General features: G+C 48.8%; 1 protein-coding gene across 1 annotated transcript in view; it reads left to right on the forward strand.

Moving 5' to 3' along the window:
• Nucleotides 1–765: 765 nt before the first annotated feature.
• The window catches only part of LOC146863394 (C-type lectin domain family 4 member D-like), a 189,053-nt gene continuing 164,940 nt past the window's right edge, over nt 766–24,878 (forward strand). Inside the window, exons 1-2 of the mRNA XM_085643366.1 lie at nt 766–823; nt 14,548–14,665. Coding sequence (XP_085499492.1) covers nt 14,608–14,665 — 58 coding nt within the window. The 5' untranslated portion in view covers nt 766–823; nt 14,548–14,607. The remainder of the gene's footprint in view (nt 824–14,547; nt 14,666–24,878) is intronic.

Below are 24,878 nucleotides of genomic sequence, written 5' to 3' on the forward strand. Positions count from 1 at the left end.
TTTTGGAAGTGCAAACAGTGGCTTTGCAGGCCTCCAACTACAGTGCATGTGACCCGTCCGGGCGCGCGCACCATTTGGAGTCCTGCAACCACTTGTTTGCTTTCACTATTCATCGCACCATTTGGCAGCCTGCGTGCCCGCCCCCACCCCCCCTCCCACTCCGTCAGCTTCGCTTTCACTATTCATCGCACCATTTGGCAGCCTGCGTGCCCGCCCCCACTCCCCCTCCCACTCCGTCAGCTTCAGTGCGCGCTTGTTAGACCACACAAGTGCGGAGTTGTCACTTTGGTCACAGCTTGTTCAGTTTACTTTTCCTCCATATCCCTAGATACCCTCTTATGTGAATCTCTATCCACCTCTTTTCGCACTATCTCTCACTGTTCCTCGTTCCACCTGAAAAATACTGCGTTTCCCATTTCTGTTTTAATGCTGCAGTGCCATCTGCTGGCTAATTTCGGCGTCTTAACTTGTTTATTTCAAAAGAAACACACGCTTCTTTATTTCGACAAATTTCTTGTGAGTAAAATTACTTCACATTCTTGCTAGTAGCCTAGCACGTCGTAAATCCTGCCTTGACGCCTTTAAAATAGCAACGTAGTGCAAAATGATATTTGGCTTTTTGCTTCACGTCATATATTTCATTTATAATAAACGCGCGGATCAGCTGATTTCCAGGAGTTCGCAGACACTTTCAGTTTCGTTCCTGTGTTGTGCAGAATTCACAGGGGGCTGGGGGATGGCAATAGGGGGAACACACCCAGCAGGCAGACAGACGCAACTCACACAAACCTCTACACAACAGCCCCGGCGGCACAGACTGCAGGTATGTCCGCAGCAGAACCACCCCGCGAACAGTTAATATCAAAAGTGCTGCTGTGTAGAAAATGAACTGCCACGGTTTCCTTTTCTAAACAGTTGCATCTTAGAGTTCTGTTCGGCTCCGTTTTCAAGGCGTCGGTTGAATTGTTCTCTTTTTTTGTTGCTTGACACTAGTGAAACAGGACGTGTCCATCCATCTCGCAGGCAGCATCCCCGTAGCCTGTTGTCATTCTTAGCACACACACACACACACACACACACACACACATAAACGCACGCAGAAACACACATACCCCAGTGCAGGACCCACACACACTCATTATATACACAAACACTAACATACACAAGCAGACACACCCAGTCACCACTACAGGCCACACACACACAAAGACACACATATACAGGGACAGACACTGCTGCAGAAGCACGCACCCATCACCCACACAGGGACAGACACCACTGCAGGCCACAAACACCCATCATACACACACATACACGCACATCCGGGGGCAGACACCGCTGCAGGCCTCACACACTCATCACACACACAGAGCCACACACACAAGGACAGACCCCACTGCAGGCCGCACGCACTCATCTCACACACAGGAGCCGACACCACTGCAGGCCTCGCGCCCTTATCACTAATTTATTAATCCCCCTCACTGGGTCACTGTGGGGCAGTCCCAGCCGGGCAGCACCACCTGGTTTGTGTTATGTGAGTCGGCAGCATGCTGCACTGCACAAACACAATAATCATGTATATAGCATGGAGGGCTGTACTTTAGCGTCGAGGGGCAGCACTAGTATCACTCAGCACTATTAAAACAAGCATTAAGGGGGTTCATTTAAATGAATAGCCTAACATAGATCAGTGGGTTGGTGCCCTTGCTACACTGATTAAAGTAGAATTGGAGGCTCTTAGGTTCACAAGAGCTTGGATCACTCTTTATGCTAATTAGGCACTTTAAAAATAAGATTATGATGATGACGACCCCGCTTATCATCCTTCCAAAATGGACAAGACGTGTCTTTGAATTAAAGAATATTACAGCTACTGAACATAACCCCCCGGCTCTGCTGCACCCCCACCTCCTGTCCCACACACAGTCACCGGCATTCCTCCCCCCCCCCATGCCCCGAGAGACCGCGTGAGTCCAGGAGGGATGCTGGCCATAACACCTCCTGGAGAGCCCCCCTCCCCCTTAATCCCTGGGAGGATTCCGCCCAAGAGAACAGGGCTCATTGTTTCAAGCACAGATTGTGCAGAAACAGCAGTCGCTCCATGTGGGGCTAAAACGTACGAAGCCTGACAAAGAAGCAACAAGCATTTACAATGCAATAGGTCTCGCATTTACGCGAGTTTGAGCTATTGACATTACAAATAATAATGCCTTTTTTTTTATGCATAAATAAAAGGCATTGTTATTTACAATGCCAATAGCTGAAACTCTCGTAACTGCGAGACCTATTGCATTGCAAATGCTTGTTAATTCAAGCTGCAGCGCAGTTACCACTAGCACGCTTTGCCGCCGGGTTGGGCACAACGGGTAGACCTTGGCTCTAACAGACAACAAGCTGTCATTATGTAGCTGGTGGTGGGCCTCGAACGCCAGCATCGGGGTGAACTGCTGCACCCAAGCCACTGCACCCTGCCTCTGCGCTACCGCGTCCGAGCTCGGCAAACAACCTCCCACCTCTGCCTACGATTAAATCCCGTGCGCACGCGGGCATTTTAATGCGGGCTGCCTAGCGTGCATGTGGCGACATCCAGGGCTGTAGAGCGTGCATCGTCCGCCCCGCCCCCCCCCCCCCGTGCCAGAGCCGGCGACCGTGAAATCCTACTGCACCGGAACAGAGATTACGCAGACATTTGCAAGCTTGCCTTTAAATCGGCCTGAACATCACTTCCCACTCTGTACCGGAGCGGTGGCAACGCAAACCGGCATTCATTCCCCTCGTGCAAAATCCAGCGCGGGGGGGGGGGGGGGAAGGAAGGGAGGGGGGGACAAGCGGTCCGGTGCACCAGATGTGCGCCGCGCGGAGATAGGGCACGCGGCCATGCCCGGACCCAATGCCCAGTCGGAAGACGCGAAAACCAGCGCCTGCCGCCCCAGAACACGCAGGCGCTCCCCCAAAGCCCCCCTGGATGCGTGAGCCCACCACAAAGAACCCTGCGGGCCCTCGCATACTAGCAGGGAATATCACGCACATCGGTCAGACGAAACGGTTTTGTTTAATATTTTGTTTTTGCAAATTCATCTGGCGCGAGCTCGACCCGAAAGTATTGGAGCCGCGTACCTGAGTCCGTATTTACATTACACATTCAGGCACGGGGAGGTGGCATGATTACCCAGAACCACGAAATGTGGATGCGACCTCGAGGCTCGAACCCTGGTTTCCTAAGCCAGGGGCAGCAGCGCAGCCGACGGACCACATACTCCTTGTAGTGTAATGAATTCCATGTGAAGATACGCGCCGGGCATACACGCCCAGAGGCGGGCGGCACTCTTTCCACCTTGGTCCAGGGACTTCCCTTGGGAGGCACAGCGTGCACGAGAGGACAACGTCCTCCAAAAGACTGGTGCTCCACCCACCGAAATATCACAGGTACTAACGCGGCCTAAACGTTGGGTCAACTGGGTGCTTCGATTCGAGCACGGGGAGATAAAGGGCTTTGCCCAGCGTCCCATTGGTGGCCCCTGGTTCCAGCCTCAAGTCGGCAGTCTAGCCGCCGGACCACAACCTCTACCCAACCCGCCGCAACCACATCCCACCCGCGACCCTCCAGCAGGTTCCCGACCCGGGCTACCGGACGGGACACATGAGCCCCGGTATGCTCGTGTTCCACGCCTCGCACTTAGCCTTTCAGCTCCGCCCCCGACTCGCGCTATTCCCGTGTCCGCCTACCAAAGCTAGCCTAGGGCCAGTGCGGCTCGTGCCCCCCCCGCCCGTGACAATCTATGCCACAGGGCCCCGTTCACCTGGTACTGCCCAGGGACAGGGCCGGGGTGGGGGCGGGGTGCATCGGGTCTCACCGTTATTTGGACCACGAGGAGACCACGAACGACCCTCAGTGCGTGAAGCAAAATGACCCTCCGGTGGTGTGCGAGGCGACAAGAGGTCGCCGGCATGGTGGGGGAGGGCTATATAGCCTCCCCCCACACCCAGAGGAGCCCCGGAAGTGACGCCCGTCGCGTCTCATCCGGGCAGGAAAGAGGAGGGGGACACCGGCCGGCGTCCCTGCCCCCCAGGAGGGTGAGGCGGGGAGGGGTGACCGGTGCCCAGGCGACACTAGGGCGCCGACCGCTCAAGTGACGCCCTGCGGGGGCCACGGTCAGCGGCAAGTATTTTGACAGTGCCCTATGGCTGGTTCTTTTGTTCCTGCAGGAGACAGCCAAAATGAAGTTGTTTTGCTTAAAAGATGCTGTTGGCATGTATGCGTGAAGCAATGCAGGACATGCATTCCCCTGCACAGAGACTGCTGTGTTAAGTCTCTGTGAGTTCTTAGCTAAGGCTGGCCGGAGGACATATCCTCGGGTCATTCACTGACCATTGCATAAAGAAGAGGGTTACAGTTCATCGAGGCAAGATGGCGTCTGACTAAGAGACCTTCACCTACCTTTCTCCCCTTGGGTCCAAGAAATGTCCTGTGATATTGCTGCTGGCATACGTGGAGGGCTGCCGAGCATTGGCGGGATTTGCGGTGTCCTGTAGTGCCCTCAACTGACCTCGGTGGGGGTCGAACATAAAGCACACACCCATAGAGGTTCTTGCGGGCACTGGGAGGCTCTGGCATGGCTTCTGCTGACAATGTTAGCCGGGGCGGGCGCACTTTCGTATCATCCGTGTTGACTGTGAACAGCTACGCGTTCCCGGAAGAAGCGCTGGCTACAATGGCAGCTCGGGGGAGAGGAAAGCCGTGAGGAACTGCGGCTGTTACACTAAGGCAAGAGGGGTCGGACCCCAAATCTGATCATAAGAGAAGTGATTTGTAAATTACCAAAAGTGAGAAAAAAGCAAAAATCACACTGGAGAACAATGAGCCCCCTGGGAAGCCAATTAATCGCCGTACAAAACCGCTTCATGACACAGGGAAAACACAGCCGGCTATAACAAGCATATTTTCACACTTAGGTGACCCAAAGTCAAAGGAAAAAAGTGGAAAATGTCAGCCATGAGGGTGAAATAGACAATACAATAAATAATTCAATACTAGAAGCTGCACAGACGGTGGAATTTACCGGTATGGAAGAGGATTCAGAAGGGGAGGGTCCTGATTATTGAGCCAAGTATATCTGTGAAGGCCACAATAGAGGAATTGACGCTTACCCCATGTAGTACTCAAGATCGGAGTCCACAAATGACAGCTGGTCAGGCCCCTGGGGGTGAAATGAACAAGCCAAAACCAGTGAACAATGCGCATCAGGATGGAATTGCAGATACATCAGGCAACGCATTACCCCCCCGGAGTGCAGAGGTAAAAGAGACCATAGAACAATGTGGGCTGTTTCCCGATGCGACAGGGGAAAATTCTTCTCTCTAACTGAAGAGTCAGAGGTATCGGATACCAGTCTACCTATCAGTAACAATAATGAGGTGGGTTCATTCTCAGACAACAGAACCCCAGCGAAGAAGGTTACCACTGCTAAGAAAAAATCCAAACGGAATTCAGGCTGAAAGTCCTGGCAAAAGACCCCTGAGGAGCAAGAATTGGTGGACAAGATGGGGTGGGACTATTCTACGACATTAATGCTGTCCCTAGAGATGCCAAATGAAGAAGAAAAACAATCAACTGTTCAAGGGGAGGCCCGGATCATAGCAAAAGTGGAAAATCCCCTGAACCTTCATTAGCTCTAATTTTACAATCCCTAAGCGCTTTCCAAGACGATGTTAAAGCAGATAAACGACAAGCAAGGCTAGCTACTAAGAATCTACAAGGCTCAGTGCGGAAAGTGGGGAAAATCTGCACAGATATCACGGAACGAATGAATATGGTAGACACAGAGGCACTGGAGAATACTGTGGAAACCCTCCAGGTGCAATCTATTTCTCAGGACAAAACTCTCAAGGATGTTATGTGGAAGCTGGAGGACTATGAGAACCGGCAACGTAGGAACAATCTGAGGCTGCTTGGGGTGCCCGAGAACCATGAGGGTAACGACACAAGGAAATGTGCTGTAAATATGTTAAAAGAGTCCCTACCCGAACTATCGTCTTGGGATTGGGATAAAGAAGTTCGAAGGGGTCATCGATTTCCATTAACTCCATCAAAACAAGCCTCGAAGGAAAAGTACTACCCCGTGCCATATTGATATACTTTGGCAACTTTTTACTTCGACAGGCTGTCTACGATCTAGCCAGACCCAATGCACAGTGACAGTTTGAAGGATTCTCCTTTTTCCCCAAGCCTGTTTTTGCCCATGCAACGGTAGAGAGCAGATGGCAGCTTAGGCAATTAATGACTCAATTTCAAACGGCTGGTATTTTTACAAAACCCGACCAGGCTCCAGGTGATCTATAAGGGTCAGGACTTTAGCTTTAACTCAGAAGTACAACCCCATAAGATGTTGGATGACCTCACAACAGGGACTAGGGGTACTAAAACATGAAACTAGAGAACAAACACAACAATAGAGCAGTTTAAAGCTGTTATTTAGCACAACACAGAATACAGGTATATTGTGGTGTAGTTATATTTGTAGGAGTGAGGGAAGTGAGGTGGAAGGATTCAGACGTCCTCACACAGGCTCATGGTTGAGCCTGGCTGCCTAGCTATTGGTGGGGGGTGGACCCGTGGGAGAGGGAGGGGGTGGCTTGTCAGACAGGTGATAAACAGTGTTATGATAGAATTATGTAATTCTTTGGAGACTAGAAACAGTGGTGTAGTCATGTGTATAAAAAGAATAGTGTTATCTGGTGGACAAAGTATGTGTATTGTTTGATGGTGTGGCATCTGTGTCAGGATATGGTCCCTAATCATTTGAGGGTATTGAAAGTTGTATCCATCAACATTTGTGGCCTGAATGACGCAAAAAAAGGCAAAATGTGGCTGTTGGGTTACAATCGATGGGGGCTAATATCATTTGCCTCCAAGAGACGCATATAGATGGTGCACAAATACATGTTTTGAAGACACTGGGATTTAGGGTGATAAGAGCAACAACAGAGGGTGCTAGGGTTCAGGGGGGGTTGCGATTTTTGCCAAAGGAAGCGGGCTGTTGTGTAATCAAGGAAACTCAGACAAATATGGCCACTGAGCAGTTAATGAATGTCAAAATGGTGCTGGGCAGAAACTAACACTCTGTACAGTATATGGAAGTAACTGTGATGATCCAGTCATGCTGGATGATATTTCAAGTGAGCTTGCTCATTTGCCTCTTCCACTCTTGCTTTGTGGTGATTTTAATATTAATCTACCTAGTGATTGGTCTATGGAGGAGAGGTGGCGATATGTAGATAGGAAGCCTAAGGTATTTAGGGCGTTAAAAAGTTTGGGCCCGATTCACAGAACTAACTTAAGACAAAATCCTAAACTTACTACCATTTTGGTATTCACAGAAGGTACTTACTCATTTTGGTATTCACAGAAGGCACTTACTCATTTCGGTATTCACAGAAGTTAGGAGTCCTAATTTTAGGACTCCTAAATGCCTTCTGTGAATACCGAAAGTCTTAAAATTAGGATTTTTCTCAATTTAGTAGTCCTAAATCTAAACTAGACTACTAAAGTTAGGAGTCCTAAACTTAGGACTACTAAAGTTAGGAGTCCTAACTATACTACTACTAAACTGAGAAAAATCCTAATTTTAAGACTTTCGGTATTCACAGAAGGCATTTAGGAGTCCTAAAGTTAGGACTCCTAACTTCTGTGAATACCGAAATGAGTAAGTGCCTTCTGTGAATACCAAAATGAGTAAGTGCCTTCTGTGAATACCAAAATGGTAGTAAGTTTAGGATTTTGTCTTAAGTTAGTTCTGTGAATCGGGCCCTTTGTGTCAGACTCATGGGTTAGTGGACAACTGGCAGGTCGGAAAGTTAACGGATCCAGAGTATGCATATTTTTCTAACCCACACCTCACCCACGCCAGATTAGGCGTTGTGTTCATTTCTAATTCTTTAAAATCAAATTGCCAAATAGATAAACTGCCGCGTGTCTTGTCGGATCATAATCCATTAATGGGTAGTCTAGAAATAGAGATGGCTAACACTAAAACAAGGTCTTGGACATTTGAGAGATCCCTGCTTTTAGATATAGGGTACTGTACAATGGATCCCAAGGTTTTTGGAAGATAATCTAGGGAGTACCACAATTGAAATAGTATGGGATGCCTTGAAGGCGGGAATTAGAGGTGAAACATTACAGTACTTCCTAGACCATAATAAAAGAGCCAGGCAATCAATGAAGATATTGCAGGACTATCTGGGGCCGGCAGAAGAGGAATTGGTGAGGTCTGTCATAGTAAACAGGGACCTAGAGGCTTTACAGCGGCAGGTTGCAATTGCAAAGGCAGCTATTATTTACTGATAAAGCTGTAAATAAAGCTATGGCCCAGAAAGAAGCGGTTTATGAACGTAATGAGCAAATTGGTCACCAGCTGGCAGTCTGTACTAGACAGCAGACCTCTCTAAATCTAATTCGAGAGCTTAACAACCCTGTGTTGGGCCAGATCACCAACCCAGAACTTATAAGAGAGGCCTTTGGGGGGTTCTATCATAATCTAAATACAGCAAATGCGGGGAGTGGGCAGAGTGATATTGACGGGTATTTAGATCACATACCATATAAATATTTTGAGGCAGAGGATCAGGAAGGTCTAGAATGTCCACCTGACCAGGAAGAAATATTACTGACCATGAAAGGTCTTGCAAGAGGGAAAGCGATAGGAACAGACTGTATTCCGACGGAATTCTATGTCACTTGTATGGAACAGTTGAAAATCATGCTCACCGACTTAATGATGCATATAATCAATGGTGGGTGACCCCCGAGATCATGGTCAAGTGCAAAAATTGTCATCTTTCTGAAAAATAATTAAACCACCGGAACATATTATTGGCAACTCAAAATTATTAGCTAATAGAATAGCACCTATTATACACAAAGTTATTTCTGAGAATCAGCATGGTTTTGTTCCGGGGAGATCTACCATAAACCATATTCAAAGAGTCATCACACTGTTTGACATCACCAGTGTTGCAGGAGACTCTATGCCCCTGATTTTACTAGATGCTGAAAAAGCTTTTGATAGGGTCTCCTGGCAATATTTATGGGCTACCATGTCTAGGGTAGGAATAGGGGATGGTTTTATCCAAGCAGTTCAAAGACTATATATCGAGCGGCTGTGATGGTAAATGGACCATAATCAAACGCATTTCCAATATCCCGAGGTACGAGGCATGGTTGCCCCTGCTCCCCGCTCTTATTTGCTATCTACATTGATCCATTAATTCGCAGATTAGAAGAGAACACCCAAATATCAGCAATATGGTCACCGAGCTATCCCACTAAGACCCTTAGCCTATGCAGATGATATTGCCTTGGTAACGGCAGACCCAAACACCGCCATAATAGCTATCGAAGACGAGGCAGGACGTTTCGGACAAATCTCTGGTTATGCACCTAACCAAGATAAGACTCAGCTGGTCCTTAATGACAAAGCAAAAATGACCGATGCACGTGTAGTAGAAAAAGCTACATATTTAGATATATGTATATCGTCTAGGCTAGATCATGTGGTTAACCCTAATATGGCACCCCTTATGGACACTATTCAAAAAGATCTCCAACGCCTTAATAACCTACACTTATCTATTGTAGGACGATGCAATGTTATTAAGATGTTGTTTTTCCCGAAGATTTTATATCTGGGGCAATATGTCTTGAATTTACTTTAAAATGGTTCAAAACAATGGAACAGATATTCTCTAGATTTATTTGGGCTTATTCACGACCACGACATGCCTATAAATTTCTCACCGTATCTAGGGACAGGGGAGGACTGGCACTCCGGAACCTAAAATTATATTATTGGGCCTCCATAATATTGTGTAGCAGAGAGCTATTACAGGTTAAAAGGGATGACATACGGACAGATACAATTCCATCGATTTTTGAACTTGTGTTGGAGAGTGGGACCAGCGGCTGTGGCGTCAAATCCATGACAGCTAATACCGATTTATAAGTGTTTTTAAAGCATGGAGTGCCATTAGGAGAGTGTTTGAGATTGGCAGATTATCTTTTTATGCCCCCTCAGTTGACAGTCATAACCTCCCGGAATTTTTTTGACAATCCTGTATGAAGAGAATGAAGAACGCCGGAATTGTGCAGACTGGTTGTTTTTTTCCCCCACAGGGTTTCGTTCTTTTGAAGAACTGAAAAAAGATTTTACACTAGACTGGCGGGATTCTTTTAAGTACCTTCACATTAGGGATTTTCTGTTACAGAAGGGGGAGGTGTGCAATTTGAAAAAGTTGGAATTATTGAAAGAGTACTTCAGGATGAAGCAAGCTCTATTGGGGAGGTACATACCCATATTAATGTAGCACTGCCAGAGGATTTGGATAAATATTCACAGAATTGGTAGGTGAAACCTGGGCTATCTAATGAGGTATTTTTGTATGCATATGAGAGGTCAGAAACTATTTTAATGTCTACCAGATTACAGGCACAATTTTTTAAAACATGCTTTTTTTGTATTATACACCGTATAAAATTGCCAAGGGGGGAGTGGTGAGGGAACATTCTTCCCGAGATGCGCAATGTTTAGTGCAGATAATGTTCATTTGTTTGCATCATGTAACGAGTTAAAAAGGTTGAAGAAAGATATTGACATTTTTTTAACTGAAGTTTTAAAAACTGAAACAATATTGACCAATGATGTTATTATATTAGGGGCTGCGGGAACCAATCATTTAAGAGTGGGACATGAATTGCTTTTTATTGCTATGGCAGCTTTAAGAATGTGTATCGCATCAGCATGGTTGGACCCTAACGCTCCAACGCTTCAGCAGCGGCCTGCTAGGCTGCTAGCAATGTTTCATCTAGAAATGGCCATTTATAAATGAAAAGGTAGTAAGATGCGTAAAAGAGGTTTGAAAATTTGGGGGCATATTATCAAGCACGGCGTTAAAATTATCACTGCTTTAGCAGCAGAAAACCGCCGCTAAAGCGGCGATAATGAGCTTTATAATATGCCCTTGAGAATTCCCATAGAATCCCATGTTGACACCAGAACATGGGTTTCTATTGGAATTCTCTGCGGAATATTATCAAGCCCATTATCGCCGCTTTAGCGGCAGTTTTCTGCCGCTAAAGCGGCGATAATTTTAACGCAGTTTCTTGATAATATGCCCCTTAGTCTCCCGTACAGGTGTGGATCCAAACCCAAAGAGGCGAATAATGGGGGCAAGCAGTTACCCCACTCTTTGGCTAAAGGCATGGCCTGTTCAGGAGGATAGTAAGAATGTTTATGATGGTTGTTCGTTCTCCTTTTCTATTGGATAAGGGAAAGATACCGCACATGCCACTTTAATTAGTAGTTGATAAAACTCATTTAAGGTACTTTATGTAAGAATATAATGAATTTCATTGATTTTACCTGTCTGATAGGGGGAGGGCAGGGTGGGGGTAAGTGGGTATTATAATTGGAAAAATGAAAACAGACTGTTTAAAAAAAAAGAAGAGGGTAACAAAAAATGCACAGAAAGAATTAGTGCAAAACATGCCTGATTACAACAGATGACTCACTAAATGAACACTTCTTGATGAATTAATTATACATGGACGAACCTACATAAAACAATACGGCTTAAAACTTTAAAATATGTGGGCAACCTTTTATTGCTGTTTGTCCAGTTAAAGGGAAGATTGCTCGGACATGTGTCCTGCTCATGGAAGCCAGGGAGTGTTTGCACATACTCGCCTGCAAACCGCAGCAAAGTACAGAAATGCAGCCGGCCCATACTCCGCTCAGAGCGCTAATGAACATATTCCACAACCTTATCAGCTACTCCAAGGAGCACCAGTGCGGGCTACTTTGTCGTGGACCACCAAGGGTGCTTCAAAGTGCTACGTTATCTCATGTGCAGATCTGCACTTCAAAGAGATAGACCTGCTCCCATGAAATTATAAAAATTACACCATTTTAATTAATAATACTAAAATAAATAGGCGTTTATTCGGTTCTCACACCTGTTAGTATTTAAGCGCTATCGGTTTTCCTGTGCAGAGGATGCGCCTGTGATGCTGATACCTATCTATTATTTTACCAGCCTCTCCCTCCCGCCTCACAGGGGGGGGGCGGCTGATGAATAATAAGGGGTCTGGGTTTTACGAACTGTGGGGCATATTAACAAGGACGCTTAGCGGTAATTTTTTTAATTTCCGCTATCGCTGTATAATATTGCCTGGTTATCACGTTATTAACAACGCTAACCCGCTAGGCGATAAAAAATCCAGCGATAGCGGCATTTTGGGAGGTTATCGCTGGTAATGCAGCGAAAAACTACAAGGATAGGGATATCCTTGTTGATAGCCCATGGTGGACTTAGCCATGTAATCCACCTCCCATTGGATTACATGGCTAAATCTGAAAATTAGCAGACGTAAAAAAGCAGCGTTAACCGTGGTTAGCGCTGCTTTTTTTGTCTCTAACAGGGTTAGCGTGAAGCTTGATAATAGGAGAAATGTCGCTTAGCGACATTTCTCCTATTATTTTGCTCTGGAACGCCCACTTTGCATCTCATTAGAGATGCAAAGGGAAGCGTAGAGAAAAAGGGTGCTAACATGCGATTTTGCATGTTAGCACCCTGTTGTTGATAGGGCGATATTTTTATCACCGCTTCTTTGGCTTTTAAAGCCAAAAAAGCGGAGATAAAGCCCTTGTTAAGATGCCCCTGTACCCGACTGGCTGGGAATAATTAGACAATACACAACGATGCCTAGTTGTCACTGGTAACTGGAGGTTGGGGTGGGAGGGATGGTGAGAAGGGAGACTGAGGCCCCTGCGGAAGACCCTAGAGAGACTGAAGAAGCTAGACATGGGAGAGAAGAAAGGAGGGTGGGAGTGGGAGACTCATGTGTTGAAAATTTTAGTTTTAGCCAGTGATCAGAGTAGAAGTGGGGAGGGGCGACAGTGGAGGGGATAGCAAGGGGAAATCACATTGGCTTGAGCACTGTTTTTTTCCCCTCACCTAAAAAAGTCAACAAACCAAACCCGAGGCAAGGCAAAGTAAGAAAATAGTCCCACCATACTGATCTAAATGCCCCTTGGAGAGATGAGACAAGTAAGGGGGTCAGTCGCCATGGGTGTCAACCATACCTTGAAGGGAGGGACTAATGTGACCTATTTGCCACAAAAAAGAACCAGATTTTGAAAGGCACTGAAGAGAACCAATGAAAAGGGAGGGGTTTTCAGGGGCGGGATAAATGTCCGTAGAGGAGCTACACCAGGCCTTCCAGAGCAGCGCATGCACGCTGACTCTAGGCTCGACCTAATGAAAATAGGAGGGGTTTCTGTGCACCCCCCCCTCCTCAAGCCTTATTATGCCTTGGAGATCCCATCCTCTTATTAGTCCCCCACGACCCATGCATAGTGCAGGAGCCGGCATTGCTCATGCCCAGATGGAGCAACTGTTTTTTGCACACTCTCAATGGGTGGGAGCAAAATGTGTTCTGTTTCCATGTCCGCAGGAGTGCGGACAGGGAAACATAAAACAAGTCTGTTCCTAGCTGGTGGGAGCATGTTTAAAACTCCTGCCATCGGGGAGCAGAACTTGCATGTTTGCTCCCATCTGGACAGAGATTTTAAAAATGGTCCTACCAGACTGGTGCAAACACATGTTTTACTGCCCATGCTAGTGTAGGCCGGGAAGCTACTGAGTCCGGGGCTTGGGCGCCCAAGGGACACAGGGGCATATTAAGGACATCTAACCTGAGCTTCAATTTGAATTCCATAGAGCATATTATCAAGCCCATTATCGCCGTTTTAGCGGCAGTTTTCTGCCGCTAAAGGGGCGATAATTTTATCTCCTGTCTTGATATTATGCCCCTCAGTGAGTGAGATTTAGCTACCTGCCAAATTTGGTGTAATTCCGTTCAGCAGTTTTTGCTGTAGCTTTGCCTAAAGAAATCTATGGAAAATGCATTGCGATTTAGTGTTTTGGAACCCACCTTTACTTTGGCCCCCGCTTGATGGGTCACCCTGTAAGCTTCCATGCAGAAAATAGGCGAAAAAGAGCACTTTTTCGAAAGTTTTGTGAAGCTTCGCCAAATGGAGCGAAAGTTCAAGTTTTGAGTATGGGCTCCTAACTTCAGCTTTTGTCAACTATTAAATATATTTTTATATTTGTACCCATCATGCCACTGCCTTTGTCTGTGGTGGAGGAAGAATGGGAACTTGTGGCTGTGTGTGTGGGTGTGTGGGTGTGCGTGTGTGTTGCTACTTCATTTTCTGTGGAAGTGTCTCTTCTACTTTTAATCAAGTTCTGCTTTTTTCACCACAAATATCAAGAAATAAATTGCTTCTTTTTTTTCTCGCAGGGTGGGAATGTGTTTTTCAACTCTGGTCATGGCCGGTGTTGTGTAATATCTGGTATCGTGTATCGGCCAATAGGCAGGACCTCCGGAGTCTGCCGAGGGGCAGGGGATACCCGATCCCGTGGGGATTCCAAATATTATACAACGCCGGAAACAGCACTCTTTTGAATATGACTTTTTCACACCAGGGCAGTCATTTCTACCTGAATCATCTGCGGCTGATTGATAGTCCGAGGCACGTCGAGAAAATGAACGATGAAATATACATGAATGTCGATCACACGAAGGTCTGTGCTAACGCTCCTGGTGAGTATGCCTCGAAATACCGTTTTTATTTACATTATGCTGTGCTTTGCGTGTGTTATGCAGAGTTCAGAACTTTCCAGGGTCCGTGAGTGCGCAGCTGTACAGTTCAGGATTTTTTAGTTTGAGTTTGAGTACTCATTCCTGCACTCATTCCTGCACTCCTGTTACTAAAAGGGAACCTAGAATTGAAACTAAAACCTGGACTGGAGGAGCGACTCCTAGATGGACCCGGGAGTCCTGGGGCGCGGAGGTGTGGTCTCTCTGTGGAGGCAGTGGTTTTGAGCTGACACCTGAGACAACTCTACACAGCGTCTTTATTAGCACACAATGCCACCAGCCCCCTAATACCTCTGTAAAGGGGCATATTAAAATGATATCATGTTCCTATTATGCCAAACCACTTTACATATAATGGGGCGGCGGGGCTTATTTAGAGGCATTAAAAATCTGCCAAACAAGCGGATATTTATTTATTTATAAAGTTTTATATAGGGCGAACATAACCATTAGAGCGCTTTACAGATAATGGAGCAAGGAAGGGTAGAGGCAAACATACATAGTCAACATAGCGAAATGTACAAAAGATTAATAACTTTACACTCTTCCGCAAGTCACTTAAAACCTGGCTTTTCAATCAGTAAGTCGTTGTTCTCTTTTAATTTTCTCCTGTTCTGGCAGGCGCTGGGAAACCCTTTTTGGGTAGCTGTTGCGCCTTATATACAAATTTAAAATAATAATAAAAATGTCCAACAGTCACGTAAGCAAAACCTCTGGGCTACAAACCGCAGCTCAGGACCCCGGGTCAAGTGGGGAAGGCGGACTGAGGCAAATATTTCTTCATCAAGAAACCTTTAACTTCCATTTTGAAGCGGACAGTGGAAGGGATCACCCTGACTTCGGGGGGATGAGAGTTCCAGATCCTCGGTGCCATGTCTGAGAAGGCACGCTTGTAAGTCTTTTTTCTTGAATTTTTGTGGTTTAAGTAGGAGGGTGCTGGCACTTCGGCAGGCTCTTGCACCACAGGAGATCTCAAGTTTCTGAGCGAGGTAAAGCGGGGTCTTGAAGTGGATGGCTTTGTGTGCCATACATGCAATTTTCAACTGTATCTAAGCGTCATATGGGAGCCACTTCAGGGCCAGCAGGTCGAAGAGATGTGGTTGTATTTTTTAGAGCTCGTCACAAGCCTAGCCGCAGAATTGAGGGCCACCCTAAGAGGAGCCGTTTTCGCTCTGGGCAAGCCACAAAGTGTTGCGCTGCCATAGTCCAACTTTGCAATCACTAATGCTTGCACTGCCACATTTAGGTCATGAGCAGGGAGAAAGGGTGTGAGCTTCCGTAGGATACTGAGTTGGAAATTCGCTCCTTTAGTGAGGGAGCTGATGTGCTTTTGCATGTTTAGATTTTTGTCTAATATAATACCAAGCAAGGATGCCGAGTCCACGAGGTGAGGTCTACAGTTGAGAGCAGTAAGCTGATTTAGCCATTACTCCATGACCGGGGATTGCTGTGGGGTGAGATTAGGAGGAATTCTATTTTTAGGGCATTTAGCTTCAGGTGGTTCAGTGTCAGCCAACTTTGTGTTTCCAGCAAGACTGAATTGAGGGACTGAATGTCCTCCGGGGAGGCGATCTTCAAATAAAGTTGGGTGTCATCCACATACATGTGATAGTGAATGCTGGATGATTTTAGAATTTCTGTTAGAGGCTCCATGAACAAGTTAAAGAGCATGGGAGAGAGTGCAGAACCTTGCAGGACCCCCAGCGTAGCCGGAGCCGGCTGGGACAAGGATTGGTTAGGCTTGATGCTTTCAGATCTATTCTGGAGGAAGAAAGATCACCCGCAGAGACCGCACCAACGGGACCGGAGGAGGGATCGCCATCATCCACAAAAACACCATCAGGGCCTCAACAAACACCAACGACACCCTCAGCACCGCCGAACACATGCACTTCCAGATCCACACGGACCCCAAGACCACCCTAAGAGGCACCCTCATCTACAGACCGCCAGGACCCCGGCCTCAATTCTGCGACTCCATCGCCGACCTCATCAGCACACACGCACTTACCTCCACTGACTACATCTTCCTTGGAGACCTGAACTATCATCTGGAGAACAACAACGACAACAACTCCTCCACCCTGATCGCCAACCTCGCCAACGTCGGATTAAAACAGCTCATCATGACGCCGACCCACATCGCCGGCCTCACACTTGATGCCATCTTCTCCTCAAGCCCCCACGTCACCTTCAGCCACGCCTCCGAACTCACCTGGACAAACCACCACTGTATCCACTTCTCCTTCCGAAAACCCTTCACTCACGACCGCACCCCACAGATCCCCCGCCGCTGCTGGGGCAAAGTCACTGAAGAACAACTACAGACAAGCCTCGCACTCAACCCACCGACCAACCCCACCAACCCCGACGATGGTGCACTCACCCTCGGACGCTGGATGGACGACTGCGCCAACACCGTAGCCCCGCTGAAAAAGCCCACCAACAGAGACACCAGCTCTGGTTCACCCCGGAGCTCCTCGCTTCAAAGAGCACCTGCCGGAAATTAGAGAACATATGGCACAGCGACAAGACGCCGGGCAGCTGCGCCGCCCACAAAGACGCAATCTGCAAACACCACCACCTCATCAGGACCGCCAAAAGGACCTCCTTCACAGACCACCTTGACAACAACGCACACAACAGCAAGGAGCTCTTCAACATCGTGAAGGAACTCTCCAACCCCAGCGCCAACGACATCCCGCCATCGCAAGCCCTGTGCGACTCCCTCGCCACCTTCTTTCACCGAAAACTTACCGACATCCATGACAGTTTCAAACCCCGGACGACCCCTACAGGCCTCGACACGCAGGACCCACCGCACCCCACCGACCACAACTCCCTGACAACCTGGGCCAACGTGAGCATCGAGGACACAATCAAGATCATGGGCACAATCCACTCCGGATCCCCGTCTGACCCTCTCCCACACCACATCTTCAACAAAGCCGGCAGCTCCATCGCACCCCACCTGCGCAACATCATCAACCTCTCCTTCGAGACTGTTACCTTCCCTGAGAACTGGAAACACGCAGAGATCAACGCCCTTCTGAAGAAACCCAAGGCGGATCCAAGCGACCTCAAGAACTTCCGGCCCATCTCCCTGCTTCCGTTCCCAGCAAAGGTCATCGAGAAGATAGTTAACATCCAGCTCACCCGTCACCTCGAAGACAACAACATCCTGGACCCCTCCCAATTAGGCTTCCGCAGCAACCACAGCACCGAGACCGCCCTCATCGCCGCCACAGACGACATCAGGATCCTTCTAGACAACGGCGAGACGGCGGCCCTCATCCTCCTGGATCTCTCCGCCGCCTTCGACACCGTCTGCCACCGCACACTACGACGCAGGGATCCGAGAGAAGGCCTTGGACTGGACCATCTCCTTCCTCACTGGCAGAACTCAGAGAGTCCGCCTCCCCCCGTTCCGTTCCGAAGCCTCCGAGATCATCTGCGGCGTCCCACAGGGAACCTTCCTCAGCCCGACGCTGTTCAACGTCTACATGGCACCACCAGCACGAATCGCCCGACAGCACGACCTCAACATAATCTCCTACGCCGACGACACGCAGCTGATCCTCTCCCTCACCAAGGACCCTCTCACCGCCAAATCCAACCTCCACCAGGGAATGAAGGCCGTCGCCGACTGGATGAAGGAAAGTCGACTTAAGCTGAACTCAGACAAGACGGTGATCCTCATCCTCGGGCCCAACCCATCAGCATGGGATGACTCCTGGAGGCCCGCATCACTGGGGACCCCCCGGCCCCTACCGACCATGCACACAACCTGGGAGTCATCCTCGACTCAAAACTCACCATGACCAAACAAGTCAACGCAGTCTCCTCCACCTGCTTCAACACCCTCCGCATGCTCCGCAAGATCTACAGATGGATCCCGACAAACACGAGGAAAACAGTCACCCAGGCCCTAGTCAGCAGCAGACTCGACTACGGAAACGCCCTCTACGCCGGAGCCTCGTCCAAGCTTATCAACAGACTACAAAGAATCCAGAACGCATCTGCACGCCTAATTCTCGACGTCCCACGCCGGGACCACATCACCCCCCACCTGAGGAACCTGCACTGGCTCTCCATAGACAGAAGAATCTCCTTCAAGCTCCTGGTCCACGCGCACAAGGCACTCCACAAAACCGTCCCAGCCTATCTCAGCAGTCGACTCTCCTTCTACCTACCCAACAGGAAACTCTGCTCCGCTGACCACACCCTAGCCATGGTCCAGCGCATCCATAGAACCACATCTGGAGGCAGGTCCTTCCCCCACCGCGTCGCCAAGACCTGGAACACCCTCCCCCTCAACCTACGACAAACCGAAGACCTGCTGACCTTCAGGAGATAACTCAAGACCTGGCTCTTCGACCAGTAGCAACAGCACTCCCCCCCCCCCCCCTCTGTGCCTTGAAACCCTCACGGGTATGTAGTGCGCTTTACAAATAATTGATTGAATGATTGATTGAAAGAGAACCAGTTAAGCACCGGCCCAGACAACCCCTCCCTGTGTTTCAGGAGGTGAATTAGGTTGTCGTGTTTGACAGTATCAAATGCTGACGAGAGGTCAAGCAGGATCAGTAGGCACGATTCATTGTGGGCCAGCATTCTTAGTGCATCATCGACAATGTGCGTTAGTGCTGGGCTCTGTGCTACGGCCCTGGCGGAAACCAGATTGGCATCGATCCAGGAGTTTGAAATGGTCGATGTGGTTGCAGAGTTGGGCAAGCACACATTTCTCCAGGAGCTTTGCCAGGGTGGAGATGTTGGAGATTGGGCAAAAGGTTTACAGGTCTGTAGGATCCGCTGTTGTTTTCTTGAGAATTGGCGTGACCTGCCCCGATTTTAGGCAGTTTGGACTATCCCCTTGCTAAAATGATGCATTGATGATCTTAGTCCACAATGTTAGTAAGGAGGATCTAACTTCCGGGAAGAGTTTCGATGGCAGAGGGTCATTGTAATGATTGGAGGGTTTCAGAGTTGATAATGTTTTGCATATAGAACACTCCTCTAGGGTTTGGAACAGACTCCAGGAAGCATTATTTTTAGGGGGGACGGGTTGCACATGGTCAGAGATGGCAACGCTTAGTGGACATAGGGAGGTCCATGGACTAATCGACAGGTGGTCCAGGACAGATTGTAATTTAGCTTCAATCTTAGTAGACTTAGCAATAAAGAAGTCTGCAAATACTTCACAATTAGGGAGTGCCACTTGACCATGAGACGCGGGGTTCGGATGACTATTGGCTTGGGACTTGATGAGATCAAACTATTTTTTGGGACTTTTTTTGCTTGGTCAAGTTGAGTTCGGAAAAGGTGGCCTTCGAGCCTCTGATGCGTTTATTATATATGCTTCTCAGGGATCTCAGGTGGTAGAGATGCTCAAGGGAGGGATATGACCGCCATTGCCTTTCAGCGAGCCTTAAGCTTCTTCTTTCGGAGTTAAGACTGTCCGTAAACCAAGGTTTGGAGGGTTTAGAGGACACTCTTTTGAGCTGTAATGGTGCAACCAAGTCTGGTACGTTCAGCATTGCGTGGTTATAGTGGGCCGTAAGGCCGTGAACATTAGACATGTTCGGTGGTGGGGGTCAGGGTGTTCTCACAGAGAGCAGTCAGCTCTTGTGGGTTGATGTTACGTAGGCATCTCTTCAGCTGTTTTGGGCTCTTAGGCTGAGCTTTACATACTCTTACCGAATCAAGAATGCAGAAAGAAATGCAGTAATGGTCTGTCTAGTCACATGGGAGGATCAAGTCAAGGAGAAGATACAGCACAATCCTGTCCTTTTCCCCTGCGCTGGCGCACAATGGGCTGCCATGCGCCAACCCAGGCATTTTTGCAACATGGTGCAAGGATGCCTGCGAGGCGGGGATGATTATTTTTGGACAGGAAGGTAAACCTTTCTGTACAAAAATAATCACAAGAGGCTTTTTCCTCTTTCTATCTGTGCTGCAGAACACATAGAAAAAGGAAAAACAAGGAGAAATAAAGATATTTATCCTCGTTGTGCCTCCCTTACGCCTCCCCTGGGAGGGAAAAAGCTTTTGACGCTGCCTCAGATTTACCATTTCTCGTGAATCTGGGTCAGTGTCAAAAGGCCATGGATGTTGCTGGGAACGCCCCCAGCAACACCCATTGCACGCCCCTTTAACGCAGAACACTGCGTTAAAGAAACTGATATTTATCAGTCAGCATTAAGCCCAAACAAGCATTGGCATAGCCAATAGGTCTCGCCTTTGGGACCTTCTAAGTCATCAAAATTAAAACTGAAGATATAAGAGGTTACACTAGTATGATAGTATTAGGATACAATTCGTACAAAAAAGGGAAACAAATTGGTCAGTGTGGGAAGGAACCTCTAAAGAGGTTAAGAAAAGACAGTGTGCAGTGCAACTGAAGGGATTTCTAACAAATTTGATTAAAGCCTGCATGTGAGGTGAGATGGTATATTGTCACTTTTAGTCCCGGATGTTTCTTTTTGTTAACTGCTTGATAAATGTTTCTTTTTGTAAACTGACAGTGCTTGCTCTGTGCTTCCTCCACTCAGCAGATAATTTGTTTTCAAGTTCCGGGCTCTGCCGGAGGCACCGTGATTAGAGGTGCTTTAAAAACTTTCAAGAGGCAGACCGGCTGGCTGAGGCACTCTTGGTTACTCAGCGAGTCTGTTTAATTTAGCAAAATTTCTTTTGTCAGTCTGTTAAATATTAAATGCATTTGTGAGTTATCAGGCGGACAGAAGAAATGTTGCAAAATTAAAATGGACTAACTAAATACCCAAGTGTGTCTCAGCCAGCCGTTCTGCCTCCGAAGCCTCTGGAGGACACGCTGCAGGCTCCCAGGCAAGGCAGGCTGTGCCTTCCCTCCTCCTCGCGCTGCCTAAGCTGCTTGTTTTCACTTGAAACTGTCACACATTTTGTAAAAAGTCGCTCAGCATCTGCAGTTTGCCCCGAGGGATGCTTCTGCATGAAAACATGGTCTTTCACACTAATGTTTACGCAAGTTAACTTATATGTGCAGTCAAAGGTCAAAATCATCTTTATTTGGTCATAGTCAGTCGAGAATTACCGTCCATTTCCCACAGAAGCTTTGATGTACTGTGCAGCCAGCTCTGACATGCTTATTAAATTAGCCTCACGCTTCTTAGGCCTTATCAAAGACGAGCTGGGCTTTGTACACATCTGTTAACTGTCCTTTTGTGATGCTACTATATTACTTTCCCTTGCAAATCCACATCCTCCCTACTTCAGCACCTTTCAATGCCTGGCTTTTCAAAGGTGAAAAGATCTTTGGCGTGCGACTACGCGAAATACGAGGTGCCTTCAAGTCTGCCGCTGTCACGCAGCTAGAGTGGCCATATGTGCTGCTGCACATTAATGTATTCAAAGAAATCTTAGGTAGGCCCAACAGAAGGCATCGCATCCTATAAGCGGCACTAGAAATGCTCATGCGAACAATGGAAAGTGGGCCGGGGAATATGGGCTAAAAAATTGCCCGGTCTCGGTGCGTGCTCCGCTGCAATCGTCATGAGTGGGGAATGGAAACAGTAGTTTTATTTTTCAACTCCGACTACTTCAACTACAACCCAAGTGAGAGGGAGGAGCCATGTAGGGGCGGGGGGAAGAACAGCTTGAATGGAATCTAGGGTCAATTTAAAGGAGGACTCCGAGAGGAAGGAAGACTTCAAAGGAAGAACACGAACAGAGCACGCAGACCGCACGTGCAGGGCCTGCTCTTACTGTCAAGAACAATGAGCCGCCTCCATGCCCAGAATACTGATGCGGCAGATCAAACGCAGTCATAAACAAGCATTTCAAAGAAAAGCAGTGCGGTGCGTTAAGATCAATTAGTAACCTGATAAGCGACATCACGTGACCCAGCAGGAATGCATCTGCCAGGCTGCTCATTCTCGAGAGCAAAACGCCATGGTAGTGAACATTTTAAGAGGAGGTAGGACATGCGCCAGCCTTTGGCCAATTGCGGTCTTTAATTTTTTGAAAGCCACACGCAAAGGCCAATAATATGTGACAACCACAAGCACAAGTTTACAGAAAGCTTTCAGAATGTCTGGAGTGATTACAAGAGGCCCTCTCCTATAAGCAGCGCATGTGCGCTGCGCTAGGCTCGACCTAAAAAGTGGCTTAGTGCTGCCTGATAAATATCACGCAGGCTTCTGCGCCACGGAAGATCACAAAAAGTGACATTCCAGAGGCATTAGGAGCCTCATAAATGAGTCCCACAGAACTAAACAGCAAATAACAGTGAATAAATCTTGCCCATCCATTAACTTAATAAAAGAAAATCATACTATCGATATCTTACAAACAAGTAGAATGACTACACACAAAGAAAGGCTTTTCCCTGGTTCTAATAGGAAATGTATCCGAGGGGATTACAGGGGCAGTCTCTGAAGGTAAAATGTCTTGACCTGTAGCCCTGCAAGGGGAAATCTTATGGTGGAGAAACCAATTCTGCCATTTAGCTCACAACATTTCACAAATTATTCCTTAGCCACAGAAAACGCAATCCACCCTCACAAGAACTCTGCAACAAGATTGCAACCATCTACGGGGCGTGGCTTGGCCGGCTGAAAAATGTCCGCACATTAAGTGGGCTCTGCCGGCCAAGCTTTAAAATCCGTGACTATCCTGCGGCATCGTGACTCACCTGTCACTCCAGCGCGCGATCCGGCTTCCCCGCAGCAAGGGGCATCGACTAGAGCCTTTTGACGCTTGGCTGGCTGTGGGTCAGCGCGTGAGGCCTCGCCGGGCCTGTGATACGGCTCCCATGTGGGCCGCAGCTACGGGCCAGGATCCGGAACATGACGTGCGGCCTCCCGGTGAGTGGGGCCGCCTCGGGGGGTCCTCGCAGGCGTGGTTGGGGGTCCGCGGGCCGTACCACCGGGTCCGGGTGGTCGCGGCCCTGCTGCCTAGGTTTCCTCACATCTGTCTCGGGCCGATCGTGCCGGCTGCTGCTGGCGCCCGGACCCGGTGACGGGGGCGGCAGCCCCCCGTGTCTCCCTGCCGGCCCGGCCCCCTGTTGTGCTCTGTGCCCTCCCCTGTGCGCACTGGAGGTCTGCCCGCCCGGGCGGGGATACTCTGCTGGGCAGCATTTCTAATTACATTGGTGCGGCCATCCCTGTTGTGGCCCTCCGGCCTCCTGGTAGCGCTGGGCCTGGTCCCATCATTCCGCATGCATCACCGCCTGGCTCTTTCGGCTCACCAGTGGAACCCTACACTTCGAGGCCCCACCGACGTGGTCCCCGGGCTTTGACTGTGTCTTGGGCTTGCGCCTGCCTTCTGGTGCTTGTTGCTGGTCGTCACTTCCTCTGCTGGGCCCTTCCCGCGCCGGGTGCCCCCCCTGTCCTGTTGCTAGTGCTGCCAATTCAGGGGGGCCCCCGGGATGCTGACTGGAGCTGTGGACCCCGCCTGCGCCCTATCTTCCTGCTTGGTGGGGCCTCCTCTGCGGGCGGCGCTTGTGCCTGGATCACTTTTTCTTCCTGGAGGGACCTGAGGGACCACCCGTGAGCTGTTGGCCGCAGTTGTTGGTTTGGTTGTGGTTGTGATCGGCCCCCTCCTGCGTTCTGCCCTTGTGTAGGAGGTTCGGGGGCTGGTGGTGCCCACGCGCCTCGATCCACACTCGTCTTTGGTGCTGTTGCTTGCTGGACGCCGCCGGGCTGGTGCCAACTCACTTGCCGACAATCGCAGGGCCTACCTCTTGGTGGACGACATTGCTTGCATAATACACTCACCAAGGTGTGGCCTCTGCTTGTTCCTTCACGCATCCTGTTGGTGCTCTGCCTGCGCCTCTCCGCACTGCGGTATGGTGGTCCCTTCCGTGGGTGACACAGGTCTCGCCCTGCTTGCCTGGAAGTACTGGTCAGTGACATTGGAGTGCTAGCCTGCTTCACGGGCAAGTCCGATCCGAGGCAGCCAAAGATCGCCTTTGACCATCTTCGGTCTTCCCGACAGGAGGGTTCCACGGCTGAGGGGGGAGAGGCCGCGGATGCCTCCGTGGTGCCACCGTCCCGCGACGACGACCTGAAGGCGATCATGCTGGATGTGAAGTCGACTGTCGCTGGCATAGCCTCCCAGCTGGATCAGCTGTCGGCCCGGCTGGACTCAGTGAAAGCCCGTGTGGATACCCATGACAGTT

This window comes from Triturus cristatus, chromosome 2_2, assembly GCF_964204655.1.
Source record: "Triturus cristatus chromosome 2_2, aTriCri1.1, whole genome shotgun sequence".
Taxonomy (NCBI): domain Eukaryota; kingdom Metazoa; phylum Chordata; class Amphibia; order Caudata; family Salamandridae; genus Triturus; species Triturus cristatus.